The sequence below is a fragment of the Ranitomeya imitator genome, chromosome 2 (genome assembly GCF_032444005.1).
Source record: "Ranitomeya imitator isolate aRanImi1 chromosome 2, aRanImi1.pri, whole genome shotgun sequence".
In the NCBI taxonomy this organism is placed as follows: domain Eukaryota; kingdom Metazoa; phylum Chordata; class Amphibia; order Anura; family Dendrobatidae; genus Ranitomeya; species Ranitomeya imitator.
In genome coordinates this window covers 656,880,042-656,902,336 of record NC_091283.1, presented here as the reverse complement: position 1 = coordinate 656,902,336, position 22,295 = coordinate 656,880,042, and the positions used below count along the sequence as shown (strand labels likewise).

The 22,295-nt window shown below is 45.8% G+C and overlaps 1 protein-coding gene across 3 annotated transcripts; it reads left to right on the top strand.

Annotated features, from left to right (window-relative positions):
• The first annotated feature begins 9,322 nt into the window (after nt 1-9,322).
• Nucleotides 9,323-22,294, top strand: NDUFV1 (NADH:ubiquinone oxidoreductase core subunit V1). 3 transcript variants are annotated; one of them, XM_069752957.1, is made up of 11 exons: nt 9,323-9,381; nt 11,113-11,220; nt 11,386-11,465; nt 11,541-11,711; nt 12,026-12,209; nt 13,516-13,705; nt 16,007-16,219; nt 16,410-16,576; nt 16,654-16,735; nt 20,429-20,574; nt 22,104-22,294. In XM_069752957.1, exons 2-11 carry the CDS (start codon nt 11,125-11,127, stop codon nt 22,185-22,187), a joined length of 1,413 nt encoding a protein of 470 aa, XP_069609058.1. In that variant the 5' UTR covers nt 9,323-9,381; nt 11,113-11,124; the 3' UTR covers nt 22,188-22,294. The 3 variants fall into 3 exon arrangements, with proteins under 3 accessions (XP_069609058.1, XP_069609059.1, XP_069609057.1); XM_069752958.1 differs by having other exon boundaries at nt 9,328-9,373; XM_069752956.1 differs by having other exon boundaries at nt 9,379-9,490.
• The last annotated feature ends 1 nt before the right edge of the window (nt 22,295 follows it).

Below are 22,295 nucleotides of genomic sequence, written 5' to 3'. Positions count from 1 at the left end.
TAGGTCTAAGCGGTAGTGTCTGAAGAAGGTTGAAGGTGATGACCAGGTGGCCGCCTTACAGATCTGATCTAATGGTACCTCTGACCTTTCGGCCCAGGAGGTCGCCATAGCCCTTGTAGAATGTGCCTTAATTCCTTGCGGAATGGCGTTCTCGGAGGATGAGTACGCCAAAGCTATTGCGTCTGTGACCCATCGAGCTATAGTGCCCTTAGAAGCTTTGAGTCCTTTCCTGGGTCCCTGGAAGCAGATAAAAAGAGACCCTTCCTTCCTATACTACTGGGTGATTTTTATGTATTGGACCAGGCACCTTTTAACGTCTAGTGTATGGAATTTCTCTTCCTTCTTATTTTTAGGGTTTTGACAGAAAGAAGGAAGGATTATTTCTTGGGATCTATGGAATGTTGACGCAACTTTCGGTAGATAGGAAGGGTCTGTTTTTAATATAACTTTATCATCCAGAATTTGTGTAAATGGAGGGTTTACAGACAGGGCTTGGAGGTCACTTATCCTACGGGCCGAAGTCAGGGCTATTAGGAGGGCCGTTTTAAGAGAAAGAATTTTAAGGGGTACCGATTCTATGGGCTCAAACGGGGAGTCTGTTAAGGCTGACAGAACTAAGTTCAGATCCCAGGTTGGTAATCTACTTATAGTTAGCGGTTTAGACCTTGCGGCTGCTCTGATAAACCGTATAATCCAAGGGTTGGCTGCTATGTTCTCACAGTATAAAGCTCCTAGAGCTGCTATCTGTACCTTTAAGGTACTTACCGAAAGGCCTAAGTCTAAGCCCTTCTGTAGAAATTCTAGTATTTCAGACACTGGAACACCATCTTGCAATTTTACCCCAGAGGAGGACAAAAATTTTTTCCATGTTTTGCCGTATATTTTTGTGGTCACAGGTTTTCTACTTTTCATTAGTGTAGACAATAGTTTGTCAGAAAACCCTCTTTCCCTCAATAGTGACCTCTCAAAAGCCACGCCGTCAGATGGAGATTTTCTGATTGAGGGTGGAACACCGGTCCCTGAGACAGGAGGTCCGGAAGATCCGGAAGCACCCAGGGATTGGTGATTGATAACATCCTCAGCCATGAAAACCAGGTTCTCTTGGGCCAGAAGGGGGCTATCAAGATGAGTCTGGATTTGTCCTGCCTGATCTTTCTCAGAACTGCTGGAATGAGAATAGTAGGGGGAAATGCATATGTTAGGGTCTGTGTCCAGGGTATTGTGAATGCATCCACGGCCTGAGGATTCCCCCTGGGATCTAGGGAACAGAAAGTTTCCACTTTCTTGTTGTGCATATTGGCAAAGAGGTCTATTACAGGGATCCCCCATAGATCTGTAATTTTGTTGAATATGCCCTGATTTAGAGACCACTCCCCCTGCTTTAGTTGGGTACGACTCAGAAAGTCCGCTTTTTGGTTTTCCACCCCCTTTATATGTAGGGCTGATAGGGACAGGAAGTTGTTTTGTACCAGGCTGAAAATTTCGGAGGTAGTTTCCATTAATGATTGAGACCTGGTTCCCCCCTGGTGGTTTAAGTAAGCTACTACTACTTTGTTGTCCGAGAATACTCGGACATGATGGCCTTGCAGTTGGTCTAGGAAGTACAGTAGTGCATGATTCACGGCCCTCAACTCTTTTTGATTTGAGGAAGATCTGAGCTCCTGAATTGTCCATATCCCCTGAGTGACTCTGTCGTCTAGGTGAGCCCCCCACCCTGTGGGACTTGCATCTGTGGTAACTATCTGAGACGTCTCTATTACCCAGGGAATCCCTTTTGATAAGTTGTTGGGATTCAGCCACCAGCCCAGGGAACGAATAGTGGGTAAACTTAGAGTCATTCGATTTTCTAACCGTCCTCCTAGTATTTTTTGGTTCCTTAAAATATCCCACTGAAGTGTCCTTGTGTGGAGCTGTGCCCACTGAACCGCTGGGAGACAGGCAGAGAGGGATCCCAGTAATGACATTGCCTTTCTTAGAGTCATGGTAGGGTTTGCACGCGCTTGTGACACTAGGTGGATTATGTTTTGTTTTTTCTTGTCTGGTAGGTAACAAACCTGAGAACTTGAGTCCAGGATGAGACCCAAGAATTCTTGAACCTTGGTTGGTTCCAGTTTTGATTTTTGGAGGTTCACCAGCCAGCCCAATTTTGTTAAGGTGTCTATGACTCTGTCGCATTGTTGACGGCAGAGTTCGGCCGAATTGCTCACAATCAGAAAATCGTCTAGATATGGAATAATCAAGACGTCTTCCTCTCTCAGATGTGCCATCATCTCCGCTATCAACTTTGTGAAGATGCGGGGAGCAATTGATATGCCAAAGGGAAGAGCCCTGTATTGGTATTCCCTGGTCTGTCCTTTTATGACTACTGCCAGTCTGAGGAATTTCTGAGAGGTCTTGTGGATGGGGACGTGATAATATGCGTCGCTGAGATCTAGAACTATCATAAAACAGTTGGGAAACAGATTTTTTATCGTTGATTTTATTGACTCTATTTTGAATCTGTAGTTTTTTACATAGGTATTCAACTTCCGTAAGTTTATTATAGTTCGGAAGGTTCCGTCCGGTTTGGGAACCAGGAACAATGGAGAGTAGAATCCCTTCCCTCTCTCCAGAGGGGGGACTTCTTGGATGACAGCCTTGTTTACTAGTTTTACAATTTCTAGTTCTAGAGCTTCTTGTTGATGAGGAGATGATCTCAGCGGTGTTACCACATAATTCCGTGGGGGTAGGGATAAAAATTCTATGCGAAGCCCTTCTCCTATTAATTTCAATATCCAAGGGCTGGTCGAAATTTTCTCCCAGGCCGGGAGGAATTGAGTCAATCTCCCTCCCACCCTGGGGAAGACGTCACTTGGGGGGGGGGTTTCTATCTCGAGGGGAGTTACCAAAAAGGAAACCTCTGTCTTTCCTTCTCCCTTCATCCCATCGGTTTTGCTCCCTCGGTGGTCTCCTTCTAAAAAATTTTCTGTTCCGAAAGGGCCGTTTATTATATGTTGGGGCCAGGATGGGAAAACCTTTCTTTTTATCACCTGCTTTTAGCAGGATATCGTCCAAAGTCTCTCCAAAGAGGAATTTACCTTCACAGGGGATTGAACACAGTTTGTGTTTAGTTTGTAAATCCCCCGGCCAGCTTTTTAACCATAGGGTTCTACGTGCCGCATTTGAGAGAGCTGCCGATTTAGATGTTAATTTAATGGAGTCGGCCGAAGAGTCTGCCAAGAATGCCGCGGCTCCTCTAATCATAGGGATGGACTCTAAAATTTTATTCCTAGGGACCCCATCTCTAATCTGTTTCTCTAAGTTGTCGACCCAAATCATTAAGGAACGTGACGTACATGCCGCTGCTATAGTTGGCCTTAAGCATCCTCCGGCTGACTCCCAGGCCCCTTTAAGAAAAGTATCTGCTCTTTTGTCAAGAGGGTCTTTCAAGGTTCCCATATCCTCGAATGGTAATGCAATCTTTTTCGAGGCCTTAGCTACCGCAACATCGAGTTTGGGGGCTTTATCCCACGAGACCGAAGCCTCTTCTTCAAAGGGGTATTTCCTTTTAATAGAGGGAACCGATGCATTTCTCCTCTCAGGTTTCTCCCACTCCTTCTTAATTAACGTTTGAATATTTTCATTAAGGGGAAACACCTTACGCTTTTTTTGGGAAAGACCACCAAACATAATGTCCTGTACCGTTTTATCAGGACGAGGATCTAACACCCCCATCGTCGATCTTACAGCCTTTACAAGGCCGTCAACCTCATCTAGGGGGAAGCAATGACGACCCCCACTTTCACTGTCTGAAGAGGAGAGGGATGAATCTTGCGTATCCGAGTTTTTACTCTCGGAGCTAGAAGAGTCGGAATTTCTATCAGGAACTGATTTCTTAGTAGATCTCCTGTCGCTTTTAAGGGAGTTAAACACCGTCTCAACCTCCGCTTTAATTACAGAGCGTAACTCAGAGGCGAAGTTCGGGGTCTCCTCACAGAGGACTCGCTCAATACAGGAGTCGCATAATTTCTTCTCCCAGGACTGTGGTAATGCTTTCTCACATAAGAGGCAGGTCCTATTTTTCATCTTTCCCGTTCTCTTCCTTGCCTAGATAAGGGAGAAGGGGAACCCCAATTACAAAAAATGAGCTTTCACGAAGATCACTCACCAATCTGACGCAGCCACAGGTACCGGTTCTGGAGGAGGGGTAGGATCCTGAGGCGTATGATCCGTGGCCGGCCGCAGGTTTACCATACTGGAACTACATGGTGTGGAATGGCTACTGGATCGGGAACTTCGGTTGCTTGCAGAAGTTCTCTTCCCCTGGGCATCTGGTTTCTGGCGCTGACGATGGCGCTGCTGCTGCTGCGGTGGCGGCGGCGGTGGCTGGAGCTGCTGATCGCTGTCTTCCATCTTGGAACAGCATGCAGCAAGGGTCTGTCAAGCGCACCTTCTTTTAAAGGGTGGCGCTTGGCCCCCTCCCCCCGTGGCTGCACTGTTTGGGGGAAGCGCTTCTTTCTTTTTTTTTTTTTTGTCATTCCTAGCCACTGCGCATGCACGCGCAGCTAGACGACCCGGAAATGTAGGATTCCGGTTCCGGGGCAGCGCCATCTTGGTGTAGCCATTCACCTCACTGCCCCCGAACCGGAAGTCCCTCCACTACTTCCGGTGCGGCGCCATCTTGGATCCTGGCGTCCTGCGGCAGTGTGCTGGAGCGCTCCAACTCCTATCCGGAGTGGCGGCGGCGCTTCCCCCCGCTCACGCTTCTAGACCCCTCGGTCGAAGTCGTGGCGGCTTCGGATACCGGACCAGCCGTGGCAGGGGCCTCCCCGCCACCAGAACTCGGACTGGCCGGTTCCGGATCTTCGCCAGGTTAGTCTTCCGGTCGTTCATGACAGGTACCGTCCGAGAAGGTTCCCCGTCAGGGACAGGAAACCAAACTGATGCAGGGGAGAGGTACCGCCCTTTTATCCTGTAGGTTTCCTGTCCCTGAAGGGCGGATCCCCTCTCTGGTAGTGCTGTCATGGGCGACTGAGAAAAAGTACTTTTTCATTGTTACGGATCAATTTGTGAAGTACCTGGGGGTTCAAAGTGCTCACTCTGCATCTAGATAAGTTCCTTGGGGGGTCTAGTTTCCAACATGGGGTCACATGTGGGGGAGCTCCAATGTTTAGGCATACAGGGCTCTATAAACGCGACATGGTGTCCGCTAACGATTGGAGCTAATTTTTCATTCAGAAGTCAAATGCCGCTCCTTCCCTTCCGAGCCTTGCCGTGTGCACAAACAGTGGTTTGTGACCACATATGAGGTATCGGTGTACTCAAGAGAAATTGCTCAACACATTTTAGGATCCATTTTATCCTGTTGCCCATGTGGAAATGAACAAATTGAGGCTAAAAGAATTTTTTTGTGAAAAAAAGTACTTTTTCATTTTTACGGATCAATTTGTGAAGCACCTGGGGGTTCAAAGTGCTCACTATGCATCTAGATAAGTTCCTTGAGGGGTCTAGTTTCCAAAATGGGGTCACTTGTGGGGGAGCTTCAATGTTTAGGCACACAGGGGCTCTCCAAACGCGACATGGTGTCCGCTAAAGATTGGAGCCAATTTTTCATTGAAAAAGTCAAATGGCGCTCCTTCCCTTCCGAGCCCTGTCATGTGCCCAAACAGTAGTTTCCCCCCCCCCCACATATGGGGTATCGGCGTACTCAGGACAAATTGTACAATAACTTTTGGTGTCCAGTTTCTCTTTTTACCCTTGTGAAAATAAAAAAATTGTTGCTAAAAGATCATTTTTGTGACTAAAAAGTTAAATGTTCATTTTTTCCTTCCATGTTGCTTATGCTGCTGTGAAGCACCTGAAGGGTTAATAAACTTCTTGAATGTGGTTTTGAGCACCTTGAGGGGTGCAGTTTTTAGAATGGTGTCACTTTTGGGTATTTTCAGCCATATAGACTCCTGAAACTGACTTCAAATGTGAGGTGGTCCCTAAAAAAATGGTTTTGTAAATTTTGCTGTAAAAATGAGAAATCACTGGTCAACTTTTAACCCTTATAACTTCCTAGCAAAAAAAATTTTGTTTCCAAAATTGCGCTGATGTAAAGTATACATGTGGGTAATGTGTAACTATTTTGTGCCACATAACTCTCTGGTTTAACAGAATAAAAATTAAAAATTTGAAAGTTGCAAAATTTTCAAAATTTTAGCCAAATTTCCATTTTTTTCACAAATAAACACAAAAATTATCAACCTAAATTTACCACTATCATGAAGCCTAATATGTCACGAAAAAACAATTTCAGAACTGCTAGGATTCGTTGAAGCGTTCCTGAGTTATTACCTCATAAAGGGACACTGGTCAGAATTGCAAAAAATGGCCAGGTCATTAAGGTCAAAATAGGCTGGGTCATGATGGGGTTAAGAGGTGAGAACTGTGCGTCACACTAAAAATCCTACTCCAATCAGGTACTGGAGTAAGATTTGTGATGTAAGGAACACAACAGCTGGTTGTGAATTAGATTAATTGTAGCATGACATTCCTACTCTGCCCGATTTGGCAGAGTGGGGCTAAACTGTTGATACTCAAAAAGTCATACAATGTTTGCACAACTACACATTGATCAAAAATATTGCTACTTTTCAAGCGATTTACAACAGAATTATCACATAATCGATTTGATGAATCAGGGCCATAGCATTCTCATTAGAGCACCAATAGTTGGCCAGCTACATAAAATTATTAGTCAACTGTACGTCCAGCCACATCAGTCTCAGCTGATTGGCCATATTCATTTCTATATTGAAAAGTAGAGCAGCAGCTGTCCCTAAAATATGGATGCTGTTACTACTCCTCATACATTGACAGCTAGACAATCTCTGGCTGCCCCTTCAACAACATTGGCAGCAGATCCTACCAAATATTTGGGCCTCTGCATCTGCAGAAATGAATATACAGTGTCCAGCTGACAGTTGCTGACTTCTTGAGGGTCTACAATCACCCCTCAAACCAGAGACGTCTAGGTCAGAGTCTGCTCCACAATGCCACCTCATAAAGTTCTTGGCCAGAGGTTTATCTCCAGACATTGTCTTGAGGTCAGGAAGGGTACACTGGAGTCTGATTGAGATACCATCTGGGAGTCACAGAGCTTTCCTGTAAATGAGTTGAATATCTGCAGAGCAGTGGAGGTTCCATGTGTCACATAAACCAACATTTATGAAGAGACAATTTAATAAGTAATGAAAGAAAGGAAAATCTATTTGGATATAAAATATTCTTATTTGTTCAGGTCCATCTTGTCTATAGAGGGCAGAAGTATAGTAATTATACCTAGCCATAGACGGTATAATGGTATAATACTATTATTTGCAGTAAAGTAATTGGATCGTAGTAGTACGTCCTTGTGAAAGCAACGTAACAGAAAAAGAAGTAGTGCACTATCAATCTGTTTCCTGCAAGACAAAAATCTGTGTATTCAGCTTTAGCCAAACACTTACTGTGGAACTTGCTTCTGTATGATATTCCATGACGAGGAATATAGTGTTGTTTGGATATGCTCTGCCATGACACCCGGGCTTAACAGCACATGATGGTGTGGTTCTAAAGCATGGTAGACTTAATAAAAAATAATTATTTTGGGGGTCTCTGACATGAGTATTCATGGCACCTTGGCAAGATTCATGCGCATTATTATTATTATAGCACCATTTATTCCATGGCGCTTTACATGTGAGGAGAGGTATACATAATAAAAACAAGTACAGAAATCTTAAACAATACAAGTCACGACTGGTACAGGAGGAGAGAGGACCCTGCCCGCGAGGGCTCACAATCTACATCTACATTATATCACGCACTTGCACCTTACCTTTCCATGTTGTGTATCAAACACTTTATAAATGGAGTCTTTTGAACGCTTCCTTGTGTCAGCCTGATTGGCTATGAATTTTCTTCATCCTTCAACATTTAATATCATGCTATATTGTTCAAAGTGATTTTGTGAGCTGTCTCATGACTTGGGCTACTTACTTTATCATTTTCTACCTGTTCGTTAGCTTGTTAATACTGCGGCTCTCATTAGGAGTCGAGTGGGTGTAATTATGTGGCCAATGGGCTGTTTTAATTGCTTTTAAATTGTTTTTGTTGCCCTCATATATCTCATGTGTTGATATAAATAAATGTTTACATTTTGAGAGATCCCCAGTTCTGCTTATCTTTTTATTTTTATTTAAGTCTTATCACTATGTTTTCATATACCTTATTGTTATTGAAGTCTCTTGGGCTTGGTGCAGAAAGGACTAGGCCTCGGCTCTTGACGACGTGGGGTGCGGATCCTGGTCCTGACCAGCGCAGGCAGAACTTGGAGTCCTCTGGAGCGGAATCAGGCCTTGCCAGGCACTGACCGACACATGTTGCGTTCGGCGGGTACGTCAAAACGCTGCACGGGGACGCATCCGCATGCAACGCATGACCACGCATGTCCCTGTGTATACGTTAAAGATAGGCACGCAGGACGGATGCGGATGTATGTGGCTCTGAAGGTAAGAAGTACGCAGCCCTATGCTGCGCACACAAACACTAGTGTGAACCCAGCCTAATGCTGCGTTTTTTCAGCAGATGTCTGCACCACACAATGCAATACCAATCTCCTCTGATTATTGCGTGTTTGCTGTGTTCCTTTTATGAGTTTTCCCCATATTTAACGTGTTTTTGGCGCAGATGTGAATGATGCAGATTTAATAGTACAGAAAAGCTTTCATTTTGAGCTTAAAAATGCAACAAGGTTTTTTTTTTTTACATGCGTTTTATCCAGGCTCCACATAGAAGTCTCTAGAGGAAAAAAGCAGCAAAACAGCACAATTCAATGCTGTCTTTAGACCACCGAGGGCGCAGATTTCACGGAAGCACATCCACTTTGCTTGGACATGTAGCCCGTGTTCACATGTAGCGTACATGCAATGTTTTTTCGGCTGCTTTATTTGCACAGAAATTGTTGCGCTTTCTCTTCAGCAAAAGTTGGGAGGCATGTGGATAGGGGTTATCTGCTGCCATAGGCTCAGGTGACAATACAATGCAGGAATAAGGCTGCAATCCTTGTATTTATTAGGGCACAGTGGGGATTTCTGGCTGCCTCCTATAGGAGGTGCAGTGGGGGCAGGTGTGGGTACGGTGAGTGTCATTGCATCCTGGATCTTCCATGGCAGCTTCTTTCTGGATATCCTTTCCTATCTGTATAACATTGCACCTAATTATTAGAATTAAGTCCTGGAACTTGCCAGCAGTAAAGATGGCCTCCTGCGTCAGTGACGTCATACCGTGCGCCACGGACCTGTCTGAAAGTGACTATTAGAAGTCAGTGCCGGAAGAGGAGGGGCTTATTTGGCGGCCGCTGCTGAAGGTGACACGGTATAAACATATTATAAACTTTGGGGGGTGACATAGGGTGGAGGTGACCGGTGCCCGCCGGGCTCGGGCATAGTCTCGTGTAGCAGGACTGTACTGTCACGTGTCTGAGGTGTGTGTGTACTCCCTTCAGATTAGAAATGACCTCTCGGGTCACCTATGTGCTGGCGCTATATAGAGGATGACCAATCAGAGCCCAGCTCTTATGTCGCAGACAGCCTTGGGGAGATAAGAGCTGCAGTCTGATTGGTCGCCATTTACTAGTATCCTTTGATGCGATTCTCCTTCACCTCCCCAATAGATGCATGAGCAGGAAGCCATGATCCAGCTGTGGTGACGCCTGTATGTAAGGCTGGGGCACACAGGGATTCACCGCCCATTTATTCGCTGCTGATTGGGCACTCCTTATTGTCTGGAGAGGCTGGAGGACACAAACATGTAAGCCAGCCGTACTCGCCTCCACTGCTCACTGTTCTCCGCGCTGAGACCGCGGTCATCTTCGTGCTTCCAGAAGCCTCGTATCATAAGGTCGCGGCACGCCATGACCTCTACTTCTGTTCTGAGACGTCCCGGCTTGGTCACACGTAGGAAAAGAGGTGCAGAATTTTCTGCACAAAATCCGCATCTCCTGGCAGAATCCGCAGCCGCGGAATTGATGCGGATTTTCTGCAGTTTTTGCCACTGCGGATTTCTATCATGGAGGGGTGCAGAAACGCTGCAGATCCGCACAAAAGAAGCGACATGCACTTCATTGAAATCCGCAGCAATTCCGCACTGATTATTCCTCACCGTCTACACAGCTATTTTTTTCCTCATTGAATAACATTATACTGTACATCACAGTGCGGCTCTGCAGCGTTTCTGCGTGGAAAAATCCGCTGCGGATCCGCAGCAAATCCGCATCGTGTGCACATAGCCTAAAAGTCCCGGCATAGTGTGAAGAGGCCCAGAGTTTCAGCGCAAGGTGGCGAGGACTGTACAGGGGGTTGTGTAGTGGGGCGTGAGGGTTTTCGGTTAATTTTTGCCAACCCCTTACGGTTCCATGAAATGGCCATCTTGCTCGATTTGCACAGAGCCAATTACAACGATATCTGCATTCTGGAGAATATGGATTTTTGTAACATTAATTCCACATGAATAAACTCGCCCGCCTCGTGTTTCGCAGCCTTTACGGAGAAGGCTCTGTCCATCTAGCCATGGGTGATGTACGTTTCTGTGGGAAAAGAATGAGAAAACTTGTATTTTATTCGTTGTAATCCCTGTTTGTATTCTTAGGAGTCCAGGGGGCGGTGCTATCAGTGATTGACAGGCTCCTGTGTATGACTGCATGCGGAGCTGGCTGTCAATCACTAGTAGGACCGCCCACTGGACTCTTCCATACAGACACCAGGGATTTCTAGGAAGAAAGTATAAGTTATATCTTTTCCAACAGACCTAAGTATTGTCCTTCTCTACCCCGTGCTGTCCGCAGATCAGACTGTATGCACCACACGACAGGTCCTTTTAGGTGGATGTGGAAGCCTTGTGATCAGCAAATCCACAGGACATCCTGTGACTTGTGTGAGGCGGACTCAGAACCTTGCTGTTTGCAATGTGACTGCGTTCGCTGACACTGTGGTGCCATGAGGCGACCTTAGGCCCGGCACATCGGCCGAGTAGTCCGTGACGTCGGTCATGAGTTTGACAGTAAATGCAGCTTTTCTCCCCCTTATGCATGTGTTTTCTCTCTTCTAGCCTTCTGCCAGGATGCTGCTGTCTGTCCGACACATCCTGCGCTCATCCCTCCCCTCCCCAGCACCTGCCGTGTCCTTGGTCAGGTTGAACTCCACCACAGCGGAGCAGGTAAGCGGTGCACTGGTCATGTCCTGGTACATGGCAGGGTCAGCACACTGTAGCTAGAATCGCTGCTATATATGCAGTCTCATATACATGACTTATACAGTTTATGGAATTTAGAGGCTGATTTTATTCTAGATACATATTTTTTGTTATAAATAATGTTGCCAGGCACCTAAAAAGACAAAGTTTGGGCCCCTCAGCGATGAAGATCGAATTTTCACCAATCTGTATGGCCGTCATGATTGGAGGTGAGCTGGGAGGTTCTTTGTATTTCCGATCTAGTTTTTGTTTTATGGTCACCACAATCTTCCCTTCTCCTTTAGGTTGAAGGGAGCTCTGAGCCGTGGCGACTGGTACAAGACCAAGGAAATTCTTCTGAAGGGAGTGGATTGGATATTGGGGGAGATCAAAGTGTCAGGCCTGCGTGGAAGAGGGGGTGCTGGTTTCCCAACAGGTCTGAAATGGAGCTTTATGAACAAGCCATCCGATGGACGGTAAGCTGTCGTTCTGCCCACTGATGACTTCCACATTTTGTGACTCAACCCTTTATCCCGAGTAAAATGTAATGAGCAGGCAATATGGCCGTACCAGCAATGTGCGGTGTGCTTGGGCTGTCCTGCTCCACAAGTGTACATGCCTCAGAAGTGCTGATGGTGGGCAACTTGCAGTCCACGGTCCGTACGTATGTTGGGCAGGATTAAGCAGCGATTCATTCCCCTACTTCTCAGAACTTCCTACTTGGTGGTTGAACATGTGAACAAGCATCTTCCTTTTAAACCTGTCCAGATTTCAATCCTTTTTTTTATAGCCCTAAGTATCTTGTGGTGAATGCAGATGAAGGGGAGCCAGGGACCTGTAAGGACCGCGAGATTATGAGGCACGATCCCCACAAGTTAGTGGAGGGATGTCTGGTGGCTGGTCGCAGCATGGGGGCGCGAGCTGCCTACATCTACATTCGAGGAGAGTTCTACAACGAGGCCTCAAATCTTCAGGTAACGATCAGCCCCCGAGTGGGAGGAAATTCTAGATGCAATGATGGTCCATCAGTTTTCTACCTTAGTCATATTCTGTGGGTCCTTTCTGTGCATGGCTGGGCCGAGCTGTACTACCGACACAATGTCGAACAGTGGTCCCTGAGCATCCAGACCTTGCTAGTTGGTCACCATTTTACTGGGTTTTCTTATATGCAGCGAGCCAATGCTCGTCACACTGCGAAGAGTCAAACGGTCTCCAAGTCCACACATGATTTATGTGGTTGTACAGTAGTGTCTGACACAAACTTTGTGTTTAGGAGACAGGAGCATTTATCACCTTTCCAATGGATTGGTGATAAATGCTGGATTGATGAGGGTCCTAATGCAAGGCCCCCCACTGAGCACTAGAACTGGAGACCTCCAGCTAGGATAAGTTTGAATTGAGCTGTTGAATTGAGTTGAGCTGTTGCCTAGCATATGGTTTCTTGTTATGATGATCTGTGGGGGGTCCCTGTGATTAGACCCCCACTGAGCTAGGCATTTGTCACTTATCCAGTGGATAGGTGATTAAGATGGATTTCTGCCAGAAGCATTTATCACCAACCTTTTGGATAAGTAGGAAATGCCTAGATCAGTGCTGATTGGGTCTAATCACAGGGACCCCCACAGATCGTAAAACAGGGAACTGGAAGGCTACGTTCACATTAGCGTTCCGCTAATGTGCGTCGCTGTTGCGTCAGCGACGCAGCGGCGACGCGCCCCTATGTTTAACATGGGGGACGCGTGCGTCTTTTTTTGTTGCGATTTCCGACACGTGCGTCGTTTCCGACGCTAGCGTCGGAAGCAAGAAAATGCAACAAGTTGCATTTTTCGTGCGTCCGATTTTCGTCAAAAAACGACGCACGCGTCGCAAAACGCAGCGTTTTTGCGTGCGTTTGCGCGCTTTTTTTGTGCGTCGTGCGTTGCGTTGCCGACGCAGTGGCGCGCAACACTAATGTGAACGTAGCCTAAGCTGGATTGCAGCTGTGGGCATTGCTTTGGGAGGAGCCAGGGGGTCAGTGGTGGTCCCTGTACTCAAACCCCCACTGATCTAGTCATTTGTTATTAATCCACTGAATAGGTGATAAATGCTTCTGACTTAAATGCATTTTAATGTTGTTGATAGAGTTGAAAATTCCAGAAGAAAGCGTTAAGAGCACGCCTCATCTGACAGCTTAGATTGTGTGTTGTTTTATTGGCTCATGTACTTGTATGTTATATGTATAGCGCACAGGAATCAATGGCATGGAATAATGTAAGACTTATGTATCTCCTGAATTTGCAGGTGGCTATCCGCGAAGCGTATGCTGCTGGTCTAATTGGGCGCAATGCCTGTGGCTCGGGATATGACTTCGATGTGTTTGTGGTGAGAGGAGCTGGCGCCTATATTTGTGGAGAGGAGACGGCTTTGATTGAGAGCATGGAAGGAAAACAAGGAAAGCCTCGCCTCAAGCCTCCATTCCCTGCAGATGTTGGTGGGTCCTGGATTGCTATTTGGGGTGCAGTCTTCTTTCTTCATGATTAGCAGACGTGTGGATTTATGGCACCAGCCCGCTCCATACAACTCTGCCTCACCATGGCGGGGACTTCTGCTGTGCTCCCTGATTTCACAGGATAGGTTTACTTTGGGCGGTTTTATAGGCTTTGATGCTTGTGTAACTATTAGTGATGAGCGAATATACTCGTTACTCGAGATTTCCCGAGGACACTCGGGTGTCCTCCGAGTATTTTTTAGTGCTCGGAGATTTAGTTTTCATCGCCGCAGCTGAATGATTTACATCTGTTAGCCAGCATAAGTACATGTGGGGGTTGCCTGGATGCTAGGGAATCCCCACATGTAATCAAGCTGAGATGTAAATCATTCAGCTGAGGTGAGGAAAACTAAATCTCCGAGCACTAAAAAATACTCGGAGGACCCCCGAGCGTGCTCTGGAAATTTCGAGTAACGAGTATATTCGCTCATCACTAGTAACTATATCTTCTCCTTGTGAAGGAAGCAATTGGCAATTATTCAGTGCTTCAAAGTTAAAGTACATTTTGCGGTTTATAAGACGCACCGGATTATAAGACTCACCCCAAATTTTGAGGAGAAAAATAGGAAAAAAAACACTTTTTTTTTTTTTAATAAAATGGTGGTGCTTCTTACAATCCATGTATCTTATTGCTTACTGGAGGTGGTGGCTGCGGTGAATCGGGGTCCCAGGGCCGCTGCTGGCGGAGGCAGGAGTGGGGCGATGTATCCATCTGCAATTGATTGGTAATAGACTATGGAAAATCATGAAATAGTACACGTTGTCATGTAAGGCTATGTGCACACGATGCGGATTGGGGTGCAGAATTTTCTGCACAAAATCTGCATCTCCTGGCGGAAAACGCAGGTGCAAATTTGACACGTTTTTTATGCGGATTTTGGGCGTTATTGTGCGGATTTCATGTGTTTTTTTACCCCTGCGGATTTCGATAATGGAAGGGTGCAGAAACGCTGCAGTTCCGCACAAAAGAAGTGACATGCTACTTCTTTTGATCCGCAGAGTTTCCGCACGGAATTTTCTGCACCATTAGCACAGAGTTTTTTTTTCCTATTGATTTACATTGTACTGTAAATCACTTTGCGGATCTGCAGCGTTTCTGCGCGGAAAAAAACGCTGCGGATCCGCAGTAAATCCGCATCATGTGCACATAGCCTAAAGCTACCCTTAAGGTGCCCATATACATCTAGCTGCTGACAGCTACTTCTCTTGATTCCCCCATACAAATGAACACTCTGCTGAGCATTCATGTGTTTTCAGTATAGTGAGGGGCATGGTCTCCCCTAAAAGCAAAAGAATCAGGCATATAAATGTAAACTGCTTTGTTAAGTCCTTCTCTCCCAACATCATTTTGTACTGGAGTGCTCGCAGGGCGCCATAGTTGATCGTCCGGTCCCAGTCAAATTTTTTTGTCCACTACTGGACAATTACTTCCAAATGCATAAAGGGAATCTGTCAGCAGGTTTTTGATACCTCCGTATGAGAGCAGCATGATTTAGGGTCAGAACCCCCAATGTTAGCAATGTATCACTTACTGGGCTGCTTGCTGCAGCTTTGAATTCAATTATTTTCTTTGTTGAAGATCTGCCCTGAATGCTGAGCTCTGTATAACCCTGCCACACCACGGATTGGCAGCTTTCTGCCTATGCATAGAAAGCTGCCAATCAGTGGCGGGGATGTGGTTAGACTACCTGGCAGCAGGATTACTAGTCTTCTAGTTAAAATCAATGTTTTATCAACAGGATATTATATTAAAACCACATCAAGCAGAACAGTAAGTGATACATTACTGGAATTGGGGTCTCTGACCCTACATTATGCTTCTTTCAGATTATTGTAACAAAAACATGGTGACAGATTCCTTTTTTTACGTGCCCCATATTCACCAGAATATTTGTTAAAGTAAATCATGTCATTTCAAATTACAGAATGTCAGACAAAAAACGTTCATGGAAAAAAAAGTTATGGTTCTTGTAAGAAAGGGACGAAAAATAAAACGTGTGCTAAAACAGAGACTTTCACAAAGTGGGGGGTGCTGACCGCCACTCATACAATTCAAGGCAAGCGGCAGCGTTCGCTACGCCATAAATCTTATTCCAGCAGTGTTTAAACTGTAAGCAATACTGTAACAGTTGCCAAAAAACTTCTTTGGGTAGAGTTAGCTTAGTTCTAGGCATGCAGGACCATTTATGGATGGGTCATCCCTGGTAAGATTGCTTTACAGTGAAATGGTCTGCTTTCTTGAAGGTGTTTTTGGCTGCCCAACAACAGTTGCTAATGTAGAGACGGTTGCTGTGGCCCCCACTATTTGCCGCCGTGGTGGATCCTGGTTTGCTGGATTTGGCCGGGAAAGAAATTCAGGAACTAAACTGTTCAACATCTCTGGACACGTGAACAATCCGTGCACTGTGGAGGAGGAGATGTCCATCCCTTTGAAAGAGCTCATAGAAAGACACGCAGGTACGTACAATGGAAGTGCGGATTCATGGAAGGTGGTGCATTTCTATTCTCTGGATCTAGCTGTGCAAATAACGGTCTGGTTTTGGATGTGTGTTGCATGAACAGCGCACCTTCTATAGACTACAGTCTCAGGATGGTGTGCTGCTTGATGCTACTGAATTTGCTATTTTTTTGTGACTGATTCCTATAGGTGGTGTGGTCGGTGGCTGGGACAACTTGCTTGCCGTAATACCAGGTGGTTCCTCCACACCTCTCATCCCCCGCTCAGTGTGTGACAATGTTCTCATGGACTTTGATGCCTTGGTACAGGCACAGACTGGTCTGGGCACCGCAGCTCTCATCGTTATGGATAAATCGGTGAGTGTGTCGCTGATGGGTATGCCTGCACAATGTATGGACCTCCAGGATTTCACTCGTGACTTCTTTTATTGCAGACAGACATTGTTCGAGCTATTGCGCGTCTTATAGAATTCTATAAACATGAAAGTTGTGGTCAGTGCACCCCCTGCAGGGAAGGTAAGTGTCCGGTCACTCTTGCTGCTCTGCATATGTAAAGCACGCTGTGACACCTACATCTGAGAAGTCATGGAGGATAAGCCTAAAGGCCCCTTCACATTAAGCGACGCTGCAGCGATACCAACAACGATCCGGATCGCTGCAGCGTCGCTGTTTGGTCGCTGGAGAGCTGTCACACAGACAGCTCTCCAGCGACCAACGATGCCGGTAACCAGGGTAAACATCGGGTAACTAAGCGCAGGGCCGCGCTTAGTAACCTGATGTTTACCCTGGTTACCATCCTAAAAGTAAAAAAACTACATACTTACCTACCGCTGTCTGTCCTCCAGCGCTGTGCTCTGCACTCCTCCTGTACTGTCTGTGTGAGCACAGCGGCTGGAAAGCAGAGCAGTGACGTCACCGCTCTGCTTTCCGGCGCTCACAGCCAGTACAGGAGGAGTGCAGAGCACAGCGCTGGAGGACAGACAGCGGTAGGTAAGTATGTAGTGTTTGTTTTTTTTTACTTTTAGGATGGTAACCAGGGTAAACATCGGGTTACTAAGTTACCCAATGTTTACCCTGGTTACCAGTGAAGACATCGCTGGATCGGTGTCACACACGCCGATCCAGCGATGTCTGCAGGGAGTCCAGCGACGAAATAAAGTTCTGGACTTTATTCAGCGACCAACGATCTCCCAGCAGGGGCCTGATCGTTGGTCGCTGTCACACATAACGATTTCATTAATGATATCGTTGCTACGTCACAAAAAGCAACGATATCGTTAACAATATCGTTATGTGTGAAGGTACCTTAAGTACCTACAGAGCTGCAGAGAGAGGATGTGTTATATTCCAAGTTAGCTTACTTTTCAGGCCCCCTCCCTCTTGTGAAATGTTGGTTGTGGGGCAGATTAGTGGACACAGTTATGTCCAGTAGTATAACTATATCATACCAAGACCTTTCTTCTTACAGAAAGGGGATCTGTTTTAGCTCCTCTGTGCTAGTGATCATAGAGAAGGCACAGCGAGTGGATAGTTGCCTCTAGGAGCAGGGACCAGCACCGATCTCAGCAGTGTAAGGGTATGTGCACACGTCAGGATTTCTTGCAGAAATTTTCTGCAAGAAATCCACATTTTTTTTTCCCGTTTTTTTGCCGTTTTTTTTTTTTAGCATTTTGCAAGCAAAATTAGCTTGCAGAATGCTAAAGTTTTCCAAGCAATCTGTAGCATCGCTTGGAAAACTGACTGACCAACCTGGTCACACTTGTCAACCATAGTGTTTGACAAGTGTGACCAACTTTTTACTATAGATGCTGCCTATGCCGCCATCTATAGTAAGATAGAATGTTTAAAAATAATAAAAAAATGGTTATACTCACCCTGCAGACAGCCGATCTCCTCAGCGGCGTCCGTTCCTATAGATGGTGTGTATGTGCAGGACTTTCGATGACGTCGTGGTCACATGAGCGGTCACGCGACCAATCACAAGATGGCAACGTCATCGCAGGTCCTTCACACAGAGCATCTATAGGAATGGAAGCGGCAACGTGCACCGCTGAGAGGCGGGGAGACTTCGGGGCCATCGAAGGTGAGTATATCACTATTTTTTATTTTAATTCTTTTTTTTTTTACCAATTATATGGTGCCCAGTCCGTGGAGGAGAGTCTCCTCTCCTCCACCCTGGGTACCAACCGCACATAATCTGCTTACTTCCCGCATGGTGTGCACAGCCCCATGCGGAAAGTAAGCAGATCAATGCATTCCTAGGTGTGCGGAATCCCCGCAATTCCGCAAATTTAATGAACATGTTGCTTTTTTTTCCGCAATGTGATTTTTTTCGCGGATAGAAAACGCAAAAAATACTGAACGTGTGCACATGGCCTAACAGTGTCAATAGTGACGGCAGTGCCCTGGGGGAATAAGCAAAGTGAAACCTCCACCCCATATGACAGGAGCAGTTATTAACACCCCTGGTGTTCTCTAGTCTGCCTATACTTGGTATCCCTAAAATCACGATGATCTGCAAATAACGTTTACATGAGTTCTAGGTGCAGGGAAAAAAATGTTAAATGCTAAAGTTTAACTGCACTTTTAGAAAGTATTGATACATAGGGTTCTGTATGCTGAGACCAAGACCATCACTCAAACCTAGCCCAACTTAAGGTACCTTCACACTAAACGACGCTGCAGCGATCCAGACGATCCGGATCGCTGCAGCGTCGCTGTTTGGTCGCTGGAGAGCTGTCACGCAGACCGCTCTCCAGCAACCAACGATGCCGGTAACCAGGGTAAACATCGGGTTACTAAGCTCAGGGCCGCGCTTAGTAACCCAATGTTTACCCTGGATACCATCCTAAAAGTAAAAAAAAACAAACGCTTCATACTTACCTTCGGCTGTCTGTCCCCGGCGCTCTGCTTCTCTGTACTGGCTGTGAGCACAGCGGCCGGAAAGCAGAGCGGTGACGTCACCGCTCTGCTTTCTGGCCGCTGTGCTCACAGTGAGTGCAGGAAAGCACAGCGCCGAGGGACAGACAGCGGAAGGTAAGTATGAAGCATTTGTTTTTTTTACTTTTAGGATGGTAACCAGGGTAAACATCGGGTTACTAAGTGTGGCCCTGCGCTTAGTAACCCGATGTTTACCCTGGTTACCAGCGAAGACATTGCTGAATTGGTGTCACACACGCCGATTCAGTGATGTCAGCGGGAGATCCAGCGACCAAATAAAGTTCTGGCCTTCTAGCCCCGACCAACGACATCACAGCAGGATTCTGATCGCTGCTGCGCGTCAAACTGAACGATATCGCTAGCCAGGACGCTGCAACGTCACGGATCGCTAGCGATATTGTTTAGTGTTAAGGTACCTTTAGAGCAGCACTCCATTGCCTTTTTCTACTCCTCCTTTACAGGGATTGATGGTGGTCTGGGCACTTGCTAATTTATAAGCCCATTCATCTCCACAGGTGCCTTGCAGTTATGCGCAGTCACAATGCAGGGCGCTCACCCTTCTCTGTGGCTGGCTCTCTGCTGTCACTCATTTTTGAGACTATGTAGAACTGGCTTATTTGTCTTGTGACATGAATGCGAGCGAATATAAGCCATGTGTCATTCAGGTACACAGGACCTTAGTGGGGTTTTCAAGATAGCTTTGGTTCCAACCAAATTCTGAAAGTTTTAATAAGTTTTTTTTTCATACAGTGAGTAAATAGTTAACACATGGGTGTAGGAAAAGGGTGTTTGTTTGCTTTTTGGCCAATTCGGAAAGCCGTCTTGTGCTTCAGCCCAGCATTTTGTTCTAATTTCTTACAAACCCTAAATGTTCCTGATGTAAAGGCCCAGTTGCACCAGTCGATAATCTGCAAATGTGTTCACAAGTAGCCCATGTGCCCTTTTAAAGTTGCTGTCGGTGAAGGAGCATTTTGTTCTGTTGTCAGCTGGTTGTATCGTTCCTGTGGGCTATCAAATCATGGTCCGCAGCACATCACCCTTTGTAATCAGGGACGTGCTGCCGACAACATGCATGGTACATGTGGACAGGGTATGGAACGACAACCGTTTTACTGGTTTACCATCGAACTGCACTCATGGAGATAACGAGACCACCAGTACTGAGAATTGGCAAACATTGAGATTTGGCCAGTCCTAGACAACCATTTTATCATTTGTAAATGGACATTTGAGCATTTTGGGAATTTGTATCTCTTGAATCGCCACTAGGTGTTGATTGGATGAACAAAGTCATGTGGCGAATGTGTCAAGGAAATGCCCGTTCTGATGAGATCGACATGTTGTGGGAAATCAGCAAGCAGATCGAGGGCCACACTATCTGTGCTTTGGGAGATGGCGCTGCTTGGCCCGTGCAGGTAAGATGCTCTGTGACCTCACCCCTACATAACCATGCATGCCCCCAAATCTTGCGTGAAGTAAATATACCCCATGACTTGCCCAGATGCCATATAGGTTATAAAAAATAGGACATTTACCATTCTTGAAACATCTGGCCTGACGCTAGCGTTGTGCTCGCCAGTCTTAATGTAGTTCACAAAGTGGCGCAACTTGCACCTGCATGTGCCAGCACCAGAAAGGCTACTCCACTCAAGACTAAGGCGCCATTTCTGGCATAAGGTACGCCACAATTTTTCATAAATTTGTGGGGTTTGTGTTGCCAGGCCCCGTCCTGTCCCATCTTTGTGTTGCACATATTTTTACGACATTTTAAGTGTTTTATGCCTAGAAAACCCTTTAAGAATCGACCCCATAGCCTTGCTTCCATGTGTTCTCTGGCTGCAAAAAAAAAAACTGATGAAAAAAAAACACAAAAAACAAATTGATGATTTGGGCTGCGAGGTTATTGGACTTTTAAAAATACATTTTGGTACATCTTTGGGATCTCCCATCTATCACAAGCCTAATGTAACGGACATCTTGCTTTGAAGTCTCTTTTTATGTTTTTATGCCATCGTCGCTGAAGAAATGATTGTACGCCTGCTGAGCAGTGTAGTTCTGTTAGTGTATTTTGTGGTAAACTAGGTATGAATGCTACAATTTGGGTGTAAACTCCACTAAGGACACACACTACTGTTACAAAACAAAGGTGCTGGTGAGTGCAAAGAGCTGAGCGACCACGTGACAATGGAACAAATCTCTTATTTCAATTAACTTTTTTTGCTATTTTTTTTTTTTTTACATGTGTCAAAAAAGTATATTTATATTGTCATGTCACAGAACAATCTGCATCAAACAACATTGCAGGTTTTCCTTTGGATATACACACTTGTCGCAGACTTTTGCTGTGTATTCTGACAGCAGTATAAGGTACAGACAGAAACTCTGATTCCAGCGAGGCATCACTTAGTTTACTGGGTGCTGCAGTTATGATAGAATCACATTTTTCTCTGTGGCAAAGTTAGCTTTCTGTGTACACTGTATAGTGACAGAAAGCGGCCAATCAGTGCAGGGTGCATGGGTGGACTCAAGCACCCAGGCAGTTAGTCCTACAGTGATAATCTCCTGTTGATAAAACACTCATTGAATTGAAACAGCAAAACTCAACCAAGTAAGTGACACATTGCTGTAATCAGGATCTCTGATCTTCCATCAAGCTGCTGACGTTCCATTTACCTCATTGAAGAAAAAGTGCAATAAGCACATGACTAACATTACTACATGGGAAGAGTCTCCAGTGTAGTGATGAGTTTTGCAGCTATGATAGTCTCCTGCCGATTTTCAGTGTGAACATAATGTGATTGGTGGTGCTTTTGACCCAAGTACTAGTACATCACAGTACAAAAGTATTCAGGCCTCGAAATCGTGGAGAGGAGACACTAGCCTATACTGTAAAGCAGCGCTGATTCCCTGCACACCACTATAACAAGTCACTTCTCTCTTGCAGGGCTTGATTCGCCACTTCAGGCCAGAGTTGGAGGAACGTATGAGACAATATAATGTAGCGAAGAGACAGCAAGTCAGCAGCTGAGGGGGCACAAGACCCTCTGCCAAAAATGGAATCTGATTTATTTATAAGAGGAATGAGCATTATTACCCTCAGTATGTGTGCTAATAAACCCGAACTTTCTAAGCTGAC